Source organism: Trachurus japonicus, chromosome 18, assembly GCF_045865225.1.
Source record: "Trachurus japonicus isolate A0001 chromosome 18, Traja_1.0".
NCBI classification, from domain to species: domain Eukaryota; kingdom Metazoa; phylum Chordata; class Actinopteri; order Carangiformes; family Carangidae; genus Trachurus; species Trachurus japonicus.
The window spans coordinates 14536304-14556828 of NC_140924.1; the positions used below are offsets into that span (position 1 = coordinate 14536304).

Genomic DNA, 20525 nt, shown 5'->3' on the forward strand with positions numbered 1-20525 from the left:
CCAGGTTATTATTGTGAGGAACGAAGGACTTATTTTAACCCGAATTATCATAGTTTCGTAAATCATTCCACCACATTTTACCATGCAGACTGGTGTCATAAACAGATTGCCTGCAACATCCAACCTGACAAGCTCCACCCACCATTATTATTATTATTACAGTGGCGGATCAGATGATTTGTTTTCTTGTTTATGGACGTAATATATAATACATTTGAGAAAATAAACTTTGTGCAAGGGAAAAAAACATATTTTTCTCCTTCAGTTTACCTTCACACAGTGACTAGGCTCCTGCATATGACCCTGATAGTTGGGGAGCTGGTGTTGATGTATTTTGCGTACGTCCTGTCTGAGTGAGTTAAACTTCCCAGCATCCCTAGGGCTTGACAGGATGTGAGTCACACCATGTTAATACTCATTAAACCATCATGTCCAGAGACTTGGAGAACCAAAGCCAGAGAGCACTGAAGTCATTACATCATATTTATTACTACATCGCATGAATGCACGAGTCAGGAGGATTTGTTATAATCCGAATTTTTTCGTTTAATATTTATTTCCACGGGTCAGAGAGTCACAGTGTTGACGAACCACATGATGTCAGTGAGTGTTTTTGGCCCAGGTTGACCTGCAGCCGATAGTGACGCTGACCCCTGCTGGACAGTTAGAGGAACAGCAGCAAGTAGAGCTTCACCAGAAAACTAGTACAGCTTAGAGACAGTTGCTATGACGCTGCATCCGTTTGATGTCACATGACAGAGGAGGGAGAAACAGTAGATACAGTCAATAAACCTGAATAAGAGGTTAAATGGTGAGTATGCTAAAGTTATTATGTAGATATACAAGATAAAATAAAGATTAAACAACTTTTTTCCATGATGACATCAGCTGTCGGCTCTGAAACCTTTTGTCCTCCTCCAGTTCTTCCCGCCGTTTATCTTTCAACTCACTCTAAAAATGTTGTAGCTGCATTTTGAAGCATTTGTTTGTCCGTTTGTCCGTGGATCATATCAGCGGTAACTTCACTAACAGATACCGCCTTCTTCCTGTTCCTGTTTTTATTGTTAATTCAAAGAGCTCACCTCTGGTTCCCTGTCCTTCTCTCTCCCAACAAGGTGACGACACCATGACGGGCGACGGAGGCGAGTACCTGAGGGCCGAGGACCTGAGGGAGCTGGGGGACGACTCCCTCCCTGGACAGTACCTGGACGGGATGAACTACCTCCGCTTCAGCCTGGAGGGAGGACGCACAGACAGGTACTTATGTCGGTTATAAAGACGAGAAGGTTTGGGTTTGGGTTGATTAACTTTTCTAATCTCTGCTTTTAAAGTCAAAGCTTTTTTTTGCTTAAATTAGAAAATAATAAATATGTAAGAATTATGGTAAGCTTTTAATTTACAAGACACTCATTACTGTATATGATAATTACATGATAATGTCAAGAAATAGTCTAGAAATAATGATCAGTTTCATAGTAATGTCATGTTTTTCATAAAGGCAAAAGATTACAATTGACTGTTTTTTGCATTTCTATGCAATCAATCGTTATTTCTTGGCTGTTTTTCTCAACATTACTATGAAATTGGCGATTATTTCTAGATTATGATGCAGTTAGTTGTTATTTCTTAGCTATTTCTTCACATTATCACATAATTAGCGGCCTGTAAATTAAAGGGGTTACCAAAATGTATTCATTGAACATGATACAGTACTTTGACTCTGTTTCTGTATTCACTGTGCTGGTTCTTACTGTATATGCATGTATATCTGTGTACTGACCAAACCTTTCCTCTTGCCTGTGTTTGATTATGTGTGTGTGTGTTTATGTGTGTGTGTGTGTGTGTGTGTGTGTGTTTTGCAACCTCTCCTCCTGCTCATTCTTCATCGTTGGTGTCCATTGTCACCCTCTATAGTCGATTGCGAAGGTATGTGCTGACGCTGTGGCCACACATTGGGCTTTTTAAACCTTCAGCACCGCTGTGTGTTAACCGCTGTAATGTAACTATCACAGTCAGTCTGGGGCTGCGTGTTCACCCGGTTTAATGAGCTATTCCTATGGTTCCTATAGCAACAATATAAGGACCTGTGTGTAAAACAAGGTGACAAGTAAAAAATGTGTGAGACTTGATGCTGCTACACTGAAAAAATGTAATTAGTTGACTTTACTTAAAAAAAACGTATGAAACTGATTGGCTCAAGTAAAGTAGATCATTAAGTTGTTAAAGCTGAATTATTCTTCTTTTTCTTTTTTCTTCTTCTACTTCTTCTTCTTCTTCTTCTTTAAAGGCTCATTACAACCATCTTTCTTTGAGGATGCTCAATCCTGACTCATACTTTCCAGTAAAAGTTACTTTAGCCTGATGAGTTTAATTACTTTCCTCACCAGAAAGTCGTGTTAACTTTAAGTGTAAACGAGGAGAGTCGACAAATTAAGCAGACATCAGTTAAGATCGGTCTTTATTTTTTTAAGGAAGGATCAAAATTAAATTTTACAGTGTAAAACAACGTGGTATTTGTTATTACAGCGTTAAAACATCTACAGCAAAAACTGTGAACAACAGTCGGCCCCAAACTCAGTCTGTGTTTAATGAGTTCACTCATTTAGTTACATGAATCCTCCCTAAGTGACCTTCATGACCAGTCATTAGATCAAGATCAAATGTTAGTCAGTGTTTTTTCTTTGTGTTTTTCATGTCTGAGCTTCACCACCTTCACTACTTTCCTCTTCCTCTTGCAGCTGCGACCGGTCCTTCACCCCCACCCACCACAGCTACTACTCCCCAAAACACGAGGGCCTGTTGGATGAGATGCTCACCAGCCACCAGGTATAATCAGCGCGGTCACATCAAGGCCACTTCCAGGGGGAAATGACAAAGTTACATGCTGTTAAAGCAAAGATCACAGGTCTATCTATCTATTTATCTATAAGAAGCTTCTTTGTTTTGATTCCAGCTTTCATCACTGGCCAGAGAGAACGACAGGGACTCGTACAGACTGAGCTGGGGAACAGAGAACCTGGACAACGTGGCTTTATCCTCCAGCCCCATCCACTCCGGGTACGTACACTCACTGACTCACTATCTACAGAGTGAAAACAAAATAATACAGATGTGAAAATCATTTTCTGAACACACTGCACATAAACAATGGCTGCGTTCTTACTGTATGTCCTCGGTAGCAGAGCTGTTGGTGTAACTCAAGTAGTTAATTTACATTCACAAATACAACACTTAATTGTATAATTAGCTTTAATTTTAGCAAAGTGTTTCAATTATCTGTCATATCCCTAGTGCAGAGAGTCAAGTGCTTCTCTCACTTGGCAGCTGCATGTTTTCTATTTTGTAATGAGACTCTTGCAATTTTGTGATTCTCTTCTTTTTCTGTGCTTCGTTAGACTCAATGAAGAAATTAACTAAATAATATAGAACAATTATATTTATTTATTTGTATTGATATCTTTGTGCTATTTTAGAAGTATAAATTTATTAACAAAAGACAACATTTGGGGGATTTTGCTGATTTGGAGTCAGGAGTCAACATTTTGGTTCACCAACACACAGCTGGAAAGAAATAGTTCCAGCATGTTGAAACACTAAATTATCATTATAATTGTATTATTTAGAGGTATTTGTAGCCCAGTTGCTGCTGCTTCCAGTCTTTATGGTTCCATATATTTGCATTTATTGATTTGCATTTGTATTTTTGTGTCAAATCAGTTAAGTATACATTTAATAACACTTTATGCTGTTTTGGAGTTGGGAGTTAGCACGAGGCAATGTTACGCCACGCCATAAGAAAAAAAAACTCCAAATGTTAAAGTTTATAAGAAATTAACCAGAAAGTTTTAAGTTTGCTGCTTCCAGTCTTTATGCCAAGGCAGGTTACTCACACACAGACCCCTCACAGACAACAGATTATATCAATCTGCTTCGTCTCACTCTAAGAAATAAAGTTGGTGAACCTTTAATTTACAGGCTGTTAATGATGTGATAATGTCAAGAAATAGCCAAGCAATAACAATTCATTGCAATTTAATTGTTATTTCTTGGCATTATCACGTAATTAACAGCCTGTAAATTAAAGGGTTACCATAAAGTTTATTCCAAATATTCAACTACTGCTCCACATATCAAAGCGAAGCCTCGGTGTCTCTGACTCTTCTCTGCTTGACTCTTCTGATTCCTCTCTGTCCGACGTGCTGGTTTTGTTTTTTAGCCACTCCTCTCCGTGCCATGATCATGGAGACCACAGCAGGTGACCCCTCTGCACCCTTTGGTTACATCACACTCCTCCTCCTCCTCCTCATCTTCATCACCGTCTTCCCCCTGCCCCCTCCTTCACCACAGTGTGCTCTCCTGGTGGAGAGGTGTTTGATTGTTTGTGTGTGTCACTGCCCTCTTTAACCAGCGCTGCCCCTCTCTTACACACCTGGTTCTCAATACGACGACACACAGGCGGCAAATTAAAGGAAAACCAACGTAAAGACTCTCAGTCAGGTGTTGGACCATTTATCCAGAATAGGGCTGTCAATCTTCCCCCAAAATCAGATTCAAATTTCTAATGCTTTTTATGTGAAATATTCAAATTTGCAACGTTGCTCATTATACCTATACAAGCTTATTATTCTGATGGGCGTCCACTAGAGGGCGTTCCAAACAAATCTGTAATTTGCAACACACTTTGCAACAGTTTTACCACCTCAATATAAAACTTGAAGAAGGGAAATCAAATATTCTAAGTAGTGGTGCAACGCAAGTGGTCCGTGGATCGATCGATAAAAAAAAAAAGGTGTGCAATAATGTGGGAACACGTAGGTGCAGCGCCCAAGCCGAATAAACGGGCAATTTAAAAAAAACTCTGATTGTATATTTGAAGCTGCAGTCGCACAACAACAACAAAATTGTTTGTTTTATCAACATGTTTACTACCCTGAATGTCGCAAAGCGCAACGTTAATTTACATCGTTGTGGAAGGAACACGTTCGATCGTCATTTTCCACCTTCTAACGTTTTCATTTTAAAAATAATTCAAATTCTGTTTAAATAGCGAAGTTCGTTCTGACAGCCCTAGTCCCGGAGATATGAGTCCAACCATGTGCTGTTTTGATGAGGATGATGATGCTCCTGAATCTCCCACAGCTGCTCACCTGGGTTGAAATCACAACATTTTCATATCCATCAGACCTTCAGTGACCCCTGTGACCTGTGGGTGGAGCATTGTCACGTTGGTGCAAATTTATTTCCTTTAATTTGTTGCAGTGTGTAAATTTAAAAATTGTACAGTCCTTTTGGTGTTAAATACGATTCAGCAATCAGCACATTATAGTTAAAGGTACAGTAGGTCGGATTGATTTCCTGTCGGTCAATGATGTTCAAAAAACTCCCGCACACTATCTTCATGTGTCTATTTATTTTAAAGTCTGTCTGAAGTCCATGGCACTTAAAGATCACAGCACGACCAACTTATTTCAATTAAAAAAAATAGCATATTCGAAATAATTTCTTTGCCTTTTGTCATTTCTCAAAATATCGTAATCGGAAATCAGGTTTTGAGAGAAGAAAATTGTCATGGCCAATCAGAAAACACACACCGAGATGGCATCATACTTTGTTGGCCATTCGGTCCTCTCAGACACACCTGTATGAGTATTTTTCGGGCTTTTATGCCTTTAATTGATAGGATAGTCAGTGAGAGACAGGAAGTGGAGGAATGTCCATCTTTTGAGGTGTGTTTTTCATGTTTCCTGTCTATCGATGATAAAACTCACTGATCAGAGCCACAGCGACAGTAACAGCGGTCTCTTTGTCTCTAACGGTTTCCTCCCCTGGGCGTGTTGCTGAATTCAATAACCAGTGTTTCATGTTTCAGTCATTGTCGTCGTGTTTGCTTCATTGTTGCCACAACACACACACAATCACATTACAAGTTGGTATGACATAATAGACCTCATCACCCCCCATCCAGATGTGAGATTCATGTGCATACAGTATTTGCCTGTTTGCATGGGGAGTGACTTGAAGAGCCTGAAGCCGTGGAGTGAAAAATGTTTTGATGCGACTCATTCTCGTCTTTTCTCGTCCGTTCAGTGCTGAGAAAACAAACAACAGGAGATTCAAAACATGTTGCCAGAGATTTTATAAAGCTTTGGTGTCTACTTTCTCACCACTTAACGGACATAGTTATGTATATTTATTTTAATTGGTGCAAATCCCTCCTGTCCCACCGCAGCTTCCTGGTCAGCTTCATGGTGGACGCCCGGGGCGGAGCCATGCGCGGTTGCCGGCACAACGGCCTGCGCATCATCATCCCGCCCAGGAACTGCAGCGCGCCCACGCGGGTCACCTGCCGCCTGGTGAAGAGGCACCGCCTGGCCACCATGCCCCCCATGGTGGAGGGCGAGGGCCTGGCCAGCCGGATCATCGAGGTGGGGCCCTCGGGAGCCCAGTTCCTCGGGTAAGGCCCCCACATGTTCATTCATTCATTTATTAAGTTTTTACGCACCTTTTATTGATATTTTATGCCGATAACCTTTGAAGTTAAATGAAGAAATGACATTTAAAACCACAGGAAGTAGAGTTACCTCTCTCTCTGTTGTTGTTGTTGTTTAACGAGGAGCTTTTACGACTTGCTGCCGTTTTTCTTTCAGATTAATTTCCCCCTGCTGCCGCCTCACTAAAAACTGTTTCTGTATCTGCTCTCGCTTCCTCCCGGCGCCAGGGATGCGTTTATCTTTGCTCTGCAGCATGCCCTGTTTTTTGTTTCCTAACAGCTGCAGTCTAACTCTTTTTAACCTTTTTTCCCCCCTGAGCCGTAATGCAAAAGCCTTTCAATTAACTCCACCGCCAGTATAATGCACCATGATTGATTTGATATGTTGCCCCCAACTCTGCCCTCTGCTGGTGATGATAGAGCAGGACAGTATAGGTTTATTGTTACTGTCACTTGCTATCAGAGGCTATATATGATATATGTGATGATTTATCATTACTCTACAGTTAATAAACGTGCCTTACATCCCATATTACCATGTTATGAATTTAAATTTTTACTTTTTGTTTGTTGTTTGGCTCTGTACTCTGCTATAGCTAGTCTTCAAAAACATAGACACCTTATGTGTTCAAATTTGATTCAATTAATAGATAGACTTGAGATTTATTTTTGATTTTTGATTTAATTTTGGACGCTTTGAGCCTCCGTAGACATTCAGCTCTCACCCGTAGATTGTACATTAGTGCCCGAAGTTTCTATCCTGCACCCGACCAATTTGAAAAACATTGTGTTTGCTCTTTCTCCCTCCCACTGCTGCATACGGACACATCGTTGATCGATCACACAGTAAACTCCACCTACCGAGCGCCCCTCCGCCTCTTAACGAGGGGGAGAGCTTGGTTAGCAGAATCCTCCAGCTTGGCCCGCCGGGGACAAAATTCCTCGGGTAGGGTGTTAAGAAATAAAAAATAATAATAAAAAAAAAATCAATGGTTTTGCATATGAAACAATACATGGATGCCGGTCGCATTGTTTTTTTCCCCCCCGTCCACATCCTCCTTTTTATCTGATGTTGTTACTGTGTGTTGTCCTGCCTGTGCTGGTGTCTCGTACACAACCTCACCTGCTGCTCACCAACCCTACACTGCTGTCCCACTGTTTCTTTTTCTTTCTTTTTTTTAATCTTATTTTCTGCTTAGCTTCCTCCATTTCATGTTTTCATGCTCCCTGTTTTCTTGATAGATGTTTTTGTTGTTGTTTTTCTTCTTTTTTGTTTCTTGTGTGAAATTTAAATGGTTATATGGCCTGGTAGGTAGTAATGGGTCCATAGGTGATTCAACCACATGATGGTTTTTGCTGTTATCTAACTGTTAACTTGACAAACAGACTAATTCCCCAAAATAAGGATCAAATTACATCTAATTCCCAATTTCAGCCAATTTTCTTATAAGATTTTAGCTGAAAAACCTTGATACTAAATATACTTCTCCATTTTTCTCCAAATTGTGGAGCAATAGAAGAACAACAAATGACCTAAGGACCAAACCATGTTATATAAATTCTATATATTGTATTTTTTCCTGTAATGTTCTATCAGGCCAAAGAACCATCTAAATATCACATGAAAGGTTCAGCAGCTCTACGTGAATAGCTGTGTTGTATTGTACTGTATATATGTAGCATGCTTCATATAGACATTTGTTGTAGCTAGCTTGTTGTGAGTATGCATATCAGGTAATTATTCAAGTCACTTATTCAAATATTATTGTAGCCTAGAAATAGACACTTACTTTTCTCATGTGGGCTGACTCACCTCCTCTACATAATTAAACCAAGAAGATAAAAAGACATCATGGCTACGTGCCCTGCCGCTACTTGCAGCTTGCCATGTGACCTCTTTCACAGCAAGTGATTAAGGTTCAGCTCAGTAACAGCTCAGTTTGCAAACCTGGAAAGTTGCCTGAGTGTTGACACTGAGTTGAATAGGCACCATGCTACAGGGCACACGCTAGCTAATCCACCAGAATCAATTAGGTAAAGTTTGTTTTGAGACAATACCATTGTCACTCGCACTCAAGCGCAAAGTTATTTCAATGGTAGCTAGCCAGTACTGTAAATTGTGGATGGTGAACTTGTAGCTCCAACCAATGAGACTACTGGCATTAGCGATTTGACGCTAATGCTAAAGCAAACACGCTAAAGAAGCTGAATTTACATCACCAAGGTCACAGGTTTGGCTAATTCAGACTTCACAGAAACCAAATTATCGCAGACTTCTGAACTGAAAACCAAGAATGTAGAGACCAACATTGATTAATGGTGTTGACAAAGCCCAAGTAAATTAGCTCAAGTGTGAAGATGTTTCAAAGTATCACATAAACTACAGACATTAGCACAGGCTCTTGTACACCACACTCTGACCTCACTGGGTCACATGACCTGACCTCTGCCCACCCCCTCCTTCAGTCCTGTGATCGTGGAGATCCCCCACTTCGCCGCCCTGCGGGGGAAAGAGCGGGAGCTGGTGATCCTGAGGAGTGAGACGGGCGAGAGCTGGAAGGAGCATCACTGTGAACACACGCAGGAAGAGCTCAACCAGATACTCAACGGCATGGACGAGGGTCAGTTTCTGATGGCGTCAAGAAAGGTGGTGGCAAAAAAGTCCCACACTAATTTGACAGAAATAGAAATAGCCTTTTTATTTGCGTCGTAGTTATTAACGGTAAATTTGCGATTTCAATGCTGTGTTTCGCAGAGGTGTGTAACAAACGGCAAATTGTGAGTTTTTCACCATCTTGCGATATTTCACAATAACGACATAATGCAGTACATTTAAAAAGACAAACAAGCCATTAGAATTTGGCTTTTTATTAAAGTATGACCAATTTCCCATTGAAACAAATGAGATTGGGAAAAATGCCAATTAGTTTAGCTTCTGCAGTTTAAGGCAATAATGATGTCACCATTTTAGTAAAATGATAAATGTTTGTAAAGGTGGGCGCATGGCGTCTGTCCGACTACCCATTTCTCCGACCGTACATTTCTTTATTTTTGCGTCCATTAGTCCGACCTCCCACTTCTCCGACTTAAGTAGCCCTAACCCTTAACCTTACCCTAAACCTAACCTTAACACTGTAGAATGAGTAGTCGGAGAAATGAGCCGTCGGACTTTTGGGCAGTCGGACTGATGTATGCTCCCCTGTAAAGGTCACTCAATAAAATGATATGTTATCATTTTAAGCACCCCCTGCAATTACACAAAGTACCACTAGGGGTCCGAGTCCCCCTGGTTGGGAAACACTGGTGCAGACTGCATGAAGTGAATGAACATCCCAACGTTAGCGTCCCTGACAGACGTCTTTTCTTTGCTTCCCCTCCTCCAGAGCTGGACCCCCCTGAGGAGCTGGAGAGGAAGCGCATCTGCCGCATCATCACCAGAGACTTTCCTCAGTACTTTGCGGTGGTGTCACGCATCAAGCAGGACAGTAATCTGATTGGACCTGAGGGAGGAATCCTGAGCAGCACCGTCGTGCCCCAAGTGCAGGCAGTTTTTCCCGAGGGGGCCCTCACTAAGAGGATCAGAGTCGGACTGCAGGTAATGTGCCTTTACCTTCTTCTTATCGTAGTGAATGGTACAAAGTTCTCTGCAGCCGAGACGGTCCTCAATGCAGAGCCTCAGTTCAGACCATCACCCTCTCTCTCTGTCTGCTGTTCCAGGCTCAGCCGGTCAATATAGACGCAGTGAGGAAGATCCTGGGGAACAAGGCCACCTTCAGCCCCATCGTCACCCTGGAGCCGCGCCGGAGGAAGTTCCATAAACCCATCACCATGACCATCCCTGTCCCCAGGAGCAACTCCGACCCGGTCCTGAACGGTTTCGGAGGCGACACCCCAACGTTACGACTGCTCTGTAGCATCACTGGTTAGTTAACACACATTTAAATCTGTGAATAGACCAAAGACACAAACTTAAGCTGCCAAATCGCTCATACTCTGTTTGTGTCCATGTCCAGGTGGAACAACGCCAGCCCAATGGGAGGACATAACAGGAACCACTCCGTTAACATTCATCAATGACTGTGTCTCCTTCACCACCAACGTGTCTGCAAGGTAAAGTCTTAAAGCACTTTGACTGTAGATGTTGCTGTTCATAAAGTGGTTTTAAACCTCACCGGTTCTCTGTAACGCTCTCGATCTCACTTCAAAGGTTCTGGCTCATCGACTGTCGACAAGTCCAGGAGTCCGTCAACTTCTCCACTCAGGTGTACCGGGAGATCATCTGCGTCCCTTACATGGCCAAGTTCGTCATCTTCGCCAAGACCCACGACCCCATCGAGGCGCGACTGCGCTGCTTCTGCATGACCGATGACAAGATCGATAAAACGCTGGAGCAGCAGGAGAACTTCACAGAGGTGGCCCGCAGTCGAGACGTGGAGGTGAGACGGGAGGGGACTTTTATTTTACAGTTTTTATTGACTTTCTTTTAGCCACTGTTGATCGATCAAGGCTGATTATCTGTCCCAAAGCTGAGTTAAGACCTAACAAAGGTTGGAGGAGTCTAGATAAATTGGTGCAGAGAGCTAAAACGGGAATGACGGTTGAGTGTTTTTGTTTTTCCCTCAGGTTCTGGAAGGAAAACCTATCTATGCAGACTGCTTCGGAAACCTGGTTCCCCTCACCAAAAGTGGCCAGCACCATCTGTTCAGTTTCTTTGCCTTTAAGGAGAACAGACTAGCTCTCTTCATCAAAGTGAGCATCACTCCTCGTCTGTTTATTTCACACAAACACACACACAAAAGCCCAAAAAGCTCTTTCCTCTTTTTGTTTCCCGGTGATCGGCTGACTGACTAACTAACACTGCTTTTGCAGATTCGAGACAACACTCAGGAGCCGTGTGGCCGTCTGTCCTTTATGAAAGAGCCGAGAAACTACAGGTCACTCACGCAAAATGCCATATGCAACCTCAACATCACCCTCCCATCATACTGCAAGGTGAGAGCACCACACTGTTGTTTGACTCAACAACAGAGGAGACTTTCTTGTTAGTTCTTGTAAGTAAACTCAGAGGCTGCACCAGACCGCGACCTCCCTCTTGTTGCTCACTACCTTACTTCAAAGAGCAACCCCAATTCTGTCCTTTCAATCACGTATTGATTCTTGTATAGACATTTAAATAGATGTGTTTGTTTAAATAGCTTTTTAAGGCTTAACTAAAAATCATTAACAGCTGATCGATATCCAGAATATGCTACAGTCTAAGTGTGTTTCAGGCTAACATGGTAATGAATTCTGCTTTCAAACTCTTTTGCTTAATAAATTGCTTACCACGGCTCTCCCTGAAATCACACTGACCTGTTGTCTTTGTTGCTATGGTGACCATATATTGCACCCCCTTCACCCTCTCCCCATCTTTTTTCTCCCTTTTTTAATGTTGCTGTTGTTTCCATCTGTACATCTTTTCTGCTTCTCGCTGCTTCTTGCTCCCAATAAAAGGAGTCCGATTCAGACCAAGAACCAGAGGACGAGGTAAAGGCAGCCACTGCTCCCCCCTCCTCTAACGAACAAGCTCAGTTTTTGCCGTTGTGTTACATGTGTCTCTTTGTGTTCTTTGTGTTCAATTTCCTGAAGCTGTTGTACAGTCGTAGTAATCTTAAAACATTTGACACATGCAGCTAATGATACGAAACTAACTGTGATCCATTTCCCTTCTTTTTCTTTTCCAGACCAACAGAATGCACGAGAAATGTAAGAACTCTTTTCCTATTCAATTTTTGCTATAACTTTTACTAAAATAGTTACTGTTGATAATAGCATTACCTGTCTGCATTAATCAAACTAATCTAACAGTAGCATTGATAATGTATGGGTGGTACATGCAAGACTAAAGTAGTTGAGTAGAGGTGTAACAAGACTGATACACTGACACAGCTGAACTGCAGACCATGGAAATTAAACTCATTCATACTGTGGTGATATTTATACGACAATGGCCTTTCATTTTTTGCTGGCCTAAAAGCCTGCAGGAGTCTTAACATGTGTAACATTGCCATATTTATGGTGTCAGTTTTTATTGATTGGTTTTATTGGCTTTAAACCCACATGTGTTGAGGCAGATGCCATGATGCAATAAAAGTGAAATTATTATTTTTCATTATTACCTGCACAGGCGATAGGCTACAGAAATCTTGAAAGGCAAGGCAGGATTATTTATGATTTTGCCAGGATGAGGTTTTTTTTTTTTTTTCATCTGTGAAAAAAAGTCCCTGAGAGAAAAGTGATTTTTTGGTTTGTTTGTTTTCTTTCTTCTCCCAAAAAAATCACTTGCCTCGGGCATCAGAACCAAAAAAAAACACCAGGTGTCAGAACAAAACAAAAAGAAAAACCCCAAAGCATTTTCAAACATTTATAAAAAGATGGACACAGTATGGGTCAAGATAATGAGACACAACTACCAATAACATGCTCCTTAAATAAGAGTAGCTGTCATATAACAACAAGAGGAAGGGAAGGAGACGAGAAGAGCTGATGTGATGTCATCACTGAAGCATACCTGGACTCCACCCAATTTTTCGAATTCAAATTCGAAAAATTGCCCATGTGTGCTTGCACCAGTTCCTGAAAACCGGGTGTTGGTGGTTGCATTAGCACCCAGTTCAGGGAAATTAGAAGTCAGAAAATTAGTATTCCTCTAGATATAGTCCTCGAATAATATTAATAAATGAGTCACCTCCTTACCCACCCTAAATGCTTCCACCCTCCCTGCCTGGTCATATTGCAGTTTGAAAATGACACAATGTTGATAATTAATTATGATTTCAAAAGAAATTGTATATATATATTTATATAGTCTTGTGCATACACTAGATGTTTAATAGATAAATAAATGGCTCAAAACCTCACCACATTATTGAATGGGGACATATAAAACAGCCATACCTGATCATGTGCATCTTTTATCCTCGAACCGCAGATGTAATCACTGCTCCAAACTTTTCACTGACTCCATTCACTCCTCACTAGGACCTTTCTGCACCTCCCTTTGCTTTGCATGGAAATAACTTGCCTTACATGCATGTGTATGGGTGTGCCCGTGTGTGTGTATGAGAATATGTAGTGGGTGATTAATAAAGGTTAATTTGTCATTTGTTGGTGTGCTTTGATTTTGAAATGTCCCTTCACAGCATCACTTACTTATGATTTAGTGTTTTGTTTTATTTCATGTTTAATTTCCGTTATACTTCAAATGTTTAGTCAGGCAAAAGGCAGACTGGAGGACAAAGGGAAGTAAACACTATCCCTTTCTAGAAGAAGTCTTCTTCTAGTGTTCTTCCTTGAGATCCTCCTTCTGCTTTAGATACTGTGAAAGTAGATGATCTGTTTTAATTGGAAATCATTATATGCTTCATAGGTTATCACTGGCTTTCTTTGATAGACAGAGTTGTTCTCATATCATTTTAGCCTCTCATCACATTGGCCTTTGCCATACATCCAAGCAGTCTTGAGATGGTTTGATATTGTTTCTTTGTTTCCTTTGTTGTCTGTTTTTCCATATAAGTGTCATTGTCTTTGTCATCTGGTTTTGTTTAGTTTTTTTTAATGTTTTATTCTGTCACTTATGTTTTATAGTTTTGTGTTTTGAGTGTGGATGCGATGAGTGTATAAGCAAGTTATTTCCTGCTCATATCCTTCCCCACCTATATTATTCAGCCTTCAGAATCCAGTTCCTCTTACACCCTGATGTAGAGCCCAATGTGAATTTGTTGTCCTATGATCCCTGCACTATTCTCCAATCTTGTCCTGACCACATTCTCCAATGTCTGTCTCCTTTCATTTAAATTTTTGATTTTCTTTACTCCTTACTTGTTCTTCTTCCGTATGGAAGATGAAGAGACGGAGACATCAGTCCTGAAATCAGAGCTGATGCGAGAACCAGACCTCCTATCCGACGTGTCAGAGATGAAACAGGATTTGATCAAAATGACTGCCATCTTGACCGCAGACTCCACAGAGAAATCACCTTCTTTAGGAGGGTGTGGTCTAGAGAAAGGGACTGAGGACATTTCTGGAGAACCATTAGAAATAATGGAGAAGGACTTAGAGAAAGTCAAAGAGGACCTAGAGAAAGTCAGTGAGATACTGAGGAGTGGAACGTATGAGGGCGAGGAGGCAGCAAAGGCAGCTAGAATGTCTGAGGAATGGGTTCTTCTCTCAGATAGCGAGATAGAAGAAGCCAAAAAGATGGCAGCTATAGAAATTCAAGAGCCCATCTTACGTGAAACTAGAACCAACAGAGGAGCTCCCAGACCTAAAGCCATAAAGGACAGTGGTGACCTCAAAGAATACCTCCTGGACGCACCAGTAACCTCCAAAGTAAAAGCTAAAAAGGAACCAGCCAGCCAAGAAAGATTCACTGATGTTGTACTACGCAAAAGTGCAAAACCATCCACTACAACCAAAGTGCTCGACAAAACCACAGCTGGCGATGTTAAAAAGCCAGTCAGAAGAAAGGGTAAAGACCAGGGACAGCCAGAGGAATCAACAGAGGGAAGTGCTCTTCTGAGTGTGCCCGCAGCCCCTGCTCCAGCCTCACCCGTATCTCCAGTGGTTGAAGAAACTCCCATTGGGTCAATAAAGGACAAAGTGAAAGCTTTACAACAGAAAGTAGAGGCAGAGCAGAAGAGCAAAAAGTCGACTGGAAGCAAACCGTCACAACTGCCTGTTATGAGCAAATCTTCTCCGAAAGCCAAAGAAAGCCCTAAAGCGAAACAGGCCCCCCCTAAATCACCTAAAGCCGATTCTGAGAAAATTGAGGAGACCATGTCAGTTAAAGAACTGATGCAAGCTTTCCAAACGGGGCAGGACCCCTCGAAGAGAAAGTCTGGGCTGTTTGAGCTCAAAACATCCACTGTATCAAGAACAGATAGAACCACAAAATCAGAGACCACAAAGTCCAAATCCATGACCAAAGCAGTAACCTCACGTGTTTCTCAAGAGCGAGAAGTATCTTTGGATTCCAAACCTGGCAAGAAAGAGACTATTCATAAAGATAAAGAGGACAAAACCAAGTCAGTTGCTGCTGCTCATCCAGAGCTGACTGAAACTGCAGACTTTGGAAATGGTGGCCTTGATGACAGCTCTGACAGCTTAAAACATGAGGGTGTGGCAGACTCATTAAGTGGTAGTTCTGGAGATGGGACCCCTCATCTTAGCTCTGAGGACAGCTACAAACATGAGGGTTTAGCCACTCCAGGCACAAGTCCTGAAAGTCTGTGTCTTTCTCCCAAAACTGGACAGCAGACCTCTACAACTTCAGAACCAGCTACCACAACACTCAAAACAGAAAGTAAAGACACAGAGAAGTCTGGAGACTCTGGCGTAGGGGCCTCTGGTGATCAGCTATCTACAGAAATGACCCTGCCTGTCTCTTCCAGCGAGGCTGCAGATGACCACATTACAAGTGAGTCTATGTCTGTTAGGAGTGAGTCTAAGCCATCTAAACCTCAAAAGCTTACAAAGAGAATTTCAGAGACTGTAGAAACTTTTCTTAGCGATGATGAGAGCCCTGATCGTCAGCTAGCATTGTCTTTAGTTGGTTCTCCAGCGTCTAGATCATCTTCTCAGCGTCATGAAAGTTTAGAGCTGCCTTTAAAACAAGACTCAGATGCTCTCAGCCCATTAGCTGATGACTCTTTGACAATAAGCCACAGAGACTCTCTAGACGGTAGTCCTCTCATGGATGAAAATTCCTCCCATAAATCCCCAGACTCTATTGAACCTAGCCCAACCAATGAATCACCCCCTCATGACTCCTTAGAGAACAGCCCTGTAGAACAAAAAAGCCACCCTTCCTTCCCAGGTCCACCTAGTAAATCCTCTAGCCACCCAGAGCCTTCCAAAGCTAGAGAGGTTCCCCACGATGCAATGCGTGGTAGGCTGCTTCGAGACCATGAGGCTAGTGCTGATGATGACAGTTGTGAGCAGACATCTCAGATGACAAGTTCTGGTAAGAGTCCCCTCTCTCCTGATACCCCTAGTTCTGAAGAGGTAAGTTACGAGGTAAACCCCAAACCCCCTGACCATACATTCCTCTCTGTCCCATTCACACCGGCTGTCATCCCTGAAGACCCAGAAGAAGAGGACACATCAGACAGCTATGGAGCTAAGACAAAAATCACTCCAGAGGAGGAAATGTTTAAAATGGCAGCCAAAATAAAAACATTTGATGAAATGGAACAAGAAGCAAAGAGCAAAAAGAACTCTAGAAAAGATTTGTCTCCTGCAGCAGATGCCAAAATAGGGGATGACAGCTATGAAACATTAGAGCCCACAAGTGAGGAGCTTGCGCAAAGGGAAAATGGGCTCAGTAGACCCACAGAGGATTCAGAGTTAGCTGTTTTTGTTGATCCCCATATTAAAGTACAACCTCCCTCTCCTTTTTCAGCAGGTTTGCATGAAGGATCTCACAGCAAAGAGCTCAAGATCACAACAACAGCCAGTGTCACCTCAGAGGGACCTCACTCTGTCTCAGACCAGCATCATTCAAAATCCAGACTGAACACTGCACAGGAACAAAGTAGTGCCAAAACAGTATCAGATACTGAAAACAGGACTGATGAACAAAAGGAGGAGTGCTTAAGGAAGTCAAGGGAAATCAAAGGAGATGATACAGATGGTCAAGAATTAGGCACCACATTAAAACCAGGTAGCAATGTTACAGATGAAGTGAAAGAAGATCACAGGGGACACACATCAGCACCAGAAGCGGGGCTTGGTGCAACTGTTCCCACAGATCAGACAAAAGAAATATTCAAACCAGAGGTTTGTATCTATGATGACACAGAAGAAGATGACGAGGGTGTGGAACCTCCCAGAACTGAGTCAAAGGGTGTTACGGCAAAGGTAGACACCGACTCGTGGTCGGCCATGCGAGAGGATGATGCCACTTTTGAAGCTCGTGTCAAAGAGGAAGAACAGAAGATACTGAATCTGGTGGTAGACCGTCAGTCTCTGCAAGCAACTCCAGATACAACACCTGGCAGGACACCAACAGAGGAGAGCACTCCTACCAGTGAACCCAACCCTTTCCTGTTCCAAGAAGGGAAGCTCTTTGAGATGACCCGAAGTGGTGCTATTGACATGACTAAGAGGAGATATGAGGAAGAGGGGGGTGGCTTTGCCTTTTTCCAGATAGGTGAGCAGCCTTTAGATGAGCCTCTAGTAGAGGAAGCTGTGCATGAAGTTAGTGGATCAGCAGCAGAACCTGAAGTTGGCCTCAATCTAACACTAGAGGTTAAGACTGAGGAAGAGGAGAAATCAAAGGAAACAGCAAAAGATTCCCAGCTTCAGTCTTCACCTGAAGGTGAACAGACAACCTCTAAGGCTGATGCCTCCAAATCTAAAATCCCAAAAATGGGTATTTCAGCTTCAGCCAAATCCACAAAGAAAGATGAGGAGACATCCTCTGAATGTCTAGAAACTAAAACAAACAAAGATGTAGGTGAAGTATCCTTAGATTTAGACACATGTTGCTCTGATGAAATGATAACAAATGTAGAAACAGCAGAAACTACAGTTACTAGATCTGTTTACTCTGAGCAGGGTCAAGAGTCCTCTGACTCTTCTCCAGAAGAACCACAGTCAGTGATAGAAGCCCCCAAACCAACAGGCAAGTCTAAGCAAAGTGTTTCTAGTAGCGCTAAAAAGGCTCCAGGTAAAACACAAGCTAAGTCTTCTGCTCAAAGTGGTGGTAAATCTACAACTCAATCTCCATCTCATACAACAGTATCTTCAACCACTCTTAAGAAAGAGCCCTCGTTCACCTCTGAATCCAAATCTAGAATCCCCATCAAAGCTAGCACCGTCAAGCCTGAATCTACTGTGAAACGTGTTGAGTCTACTCAAGACAAAAAACTCAAAGTCCCTGTAAAAAAGGATTCAAGGAGAAAATCTGAGACAGATGCAGGTCCCTCTGTGGAGGTCAAAACCAAGACAACATCTTCCAAAGCCAAGAGCTTCTGTGAGGGGGAGTCTACTAGGCCATCTTCTAAAAAAGATCAGGGTCGTCCCTTGAGTGCCGAGTCAAAATCTAAAGGCTTCCAATCCAGATTGCCAGTCCGGGGCAAAAGTGGTCAATCATCTCAATCATCAACACCCACTAAAGAGAAAAGTGGTCCACGCAAAAAGTCTGCTGACTTTTTTGAAGAGATAAGCGACGAGGCAGCAAAACTTGTGGCTAGATTGGCACAGGTAGAGACAGAGAAAGAACAAGAGGCGGAAACTGCAAACTCAGATGATGAGAGCAGTCTCATTGATCCATCCATCATAGAAAGAGAACCGTTTCCTGAGATGCAGTTCCCTCCCTCAGGAGACATCTTTCCCATTAGACCACTGTGGGATGACCCTGTTGAGACACAGATGCAGCGAATCCCAGATGATAAAGTCCAAAGTCAAGGTATCCCCCCATTTCAAGGGGCTCTTCTCTATCTCTTCTGTCTCATTAGTACACTAGCTGTAAAGGTGCTGCCTCTGTCTCTTGTAATAAGTCCCGTTGTAGTTGAAGGATCCATGTGATCGTGTTGCTTGAGCTGTCTTTGTGTTTGTAATGATGTCTCTCTTTCCTTCTATGTGTGCAGAAAATCTCAAGATTGACTTAAAGGCTTTATGGAACTTACAAAAACAATTTAATGATTGAAACCTTGAAAGACGTATATTATTAGAACAATCACATGTATTATCAAGAATTTTCCAATGTATTCTTAATCATATTGTCACTTAAAGATCTGTCACATTTCTATATAGGTATATTATTTTACTTTCCCCTGGATACAATACCTCTCAGAATTAACAGTCATAAACTGCCAGTCGTAGAAGAACAAAGAAAGCCAGTGATTAGTTTTCCGGATCTCATTTGTAAATGTGAATTGATTTGGTAAACTTTGCGGCGCGGTCCGCTCACTGCTATCTGGTGGTATTTGCAGTAGACCCACAGGATGAAGCAGAGAAAAAAGAACAACGGTTGGCCATTATAGCCGACCATCTGGGCTTCAGCTGGACGGGTGAGCCACACTTTCGTAGCAGTGATTAAACTATTGAGCTCAAAAATATGCATTATTACGTATTCTTTGTCAGCTTCTCAAGAAACATTTTAGCATATATTTGAAATGTTCAGATCATCATAATTATAATTTTATCTTTTTGGCAGAGCTGGCACGAGAATTGGAATTTAGTGAGGAGAGGATAAATCTGATAAGGATTGAAAATCCAAACTCGCTGCAAGACCAGAGTCATGCCCTTTTAAAACTCTGGGGTGAGGGGCAGGGACAGCAAGTCACAGGTTAGTCATAAACAATGCACTTACTTCTCAGAGTTGCTGCTTTTTAAATAAATGCAAAGTAAAGGGAACTTTAAGGTCTCTTGTCTCTTTCAACAGAGGTGACACTGATTGAAAGTCTGACAAAGATCAACCGAATGGACATCGTTCACCTCATTGAAACCAAGATCATCAAGTCCACTCAGGACGACACATCATCTCATACCTATGCAGAAATTGAGCGGACCATAGCACTGGACCACAGTGAAGGTACAAAAGCCAAGGCTAACTTGGAGCAGATTATTATATGTGTATGTTGTTCAAAATGATTGTTTTCCTATGCACTTGAGTCATGTATACTAACTCTTTTTGTACTAATTACCTGCCATGTATTTGTTTTCAGGTTTCTCTGCCCTCCATGATGACATTGACAGTCCCAGGCCGGGCAGGCGCACGGATCCGACACGTAGGAGTCCAGGCTCAGGACAGGATGTCCCCATGGTGTCAGCAGAAGACCTGTCCACCAGTTTGTCATCACTTCACGACACGACAGGACTTCTAAGAAATGCCCAGAAAGAGAAACTACAAAGAGAGATGGAGACAACATAGTAAGCATTGCATAGTTGTAAATAACAAAATGTCAACATTGGTCAGTATATATGCCCTACTGTTGTGGTTTTTAGTCAGTGAGTCACTAAATATTCAAATGTTTTTTGTTTTTTTTGC

General features: G+C 42.1%; 1 protein-coding gene across 9 annotated transcripts in view; it reads left to right on the forward strand.

Annotated features, from left to right (window-relative positions):
• The window catches only part of ank2b (ankyrin 2b, neuronal), a 150973-nt gene that overhangs the window by 112800 nt on the left and 17648 nt on the right, over positions 1–20525 (forward strand). For 2 of the 9 annotated variants that reach the window (XM_085759585.1, XM_085759586.1), the window contains 20 exons: positions 1116–1257; positions 2739–2826; positions 2954–3057; positions 4217–4255; positions 6230–6454; positions 7338–7436; positions 8957–9111; positions 9874–10085; positions 10208–10412; positions 10504–10600; positions 10698–10926; positions 11114–11239; positions 11360–11482; positions 11984–12016; positions 12214–12235; positions 14373–18941; positions 19468–19545; positions 19692–19823; positions 19920–20069; positions 20203–20407. In XM_085759585.1, the coding sequence (XP_085615711.1) occupies positions 1116–1257; positions 2739–2826; positions 2954–3057; positions 4217–4255; positions 6230–6454; positions 7338–7436; positions 8957–9111; positions 9874–10085; positions 10208–10412; positions 10504–10600; positions 10698–10926; positions 11114–11239; positions 11360–11482; positions 11984–12016; positions 12214–12235; positions 14373–18941; positions 19468–19545; positions 19692–19823; positions 19920–20069; positions 20203–20407 (7033 nt within the window). Of the gene's footprint in view, positions 1–1115; positions 1258–1914; positions 1927–2738; positions 2827–2953; positions 3058–4216; positions 4256–6229; positions 6455–7337; positions 7437–8956; positions 9112–9873; positions 10086–10207; positions 10413–10503; positions 10601–10697; positions 10927–11113; positions 11240–11359; positions 11483–11983; positions 12017–12213; positions 12236–14372; positions 18942–19467; positions 19546–19691; positions 19824–19919; positions 20070–20202; positions 20408–20525 lie in introns of all 9 variants that reach the window. The other 7 variants (XM_085759591.1, XM_085759587.1, XM_085759592.1 and 4 more) reach the window with 6 other exon arrangements.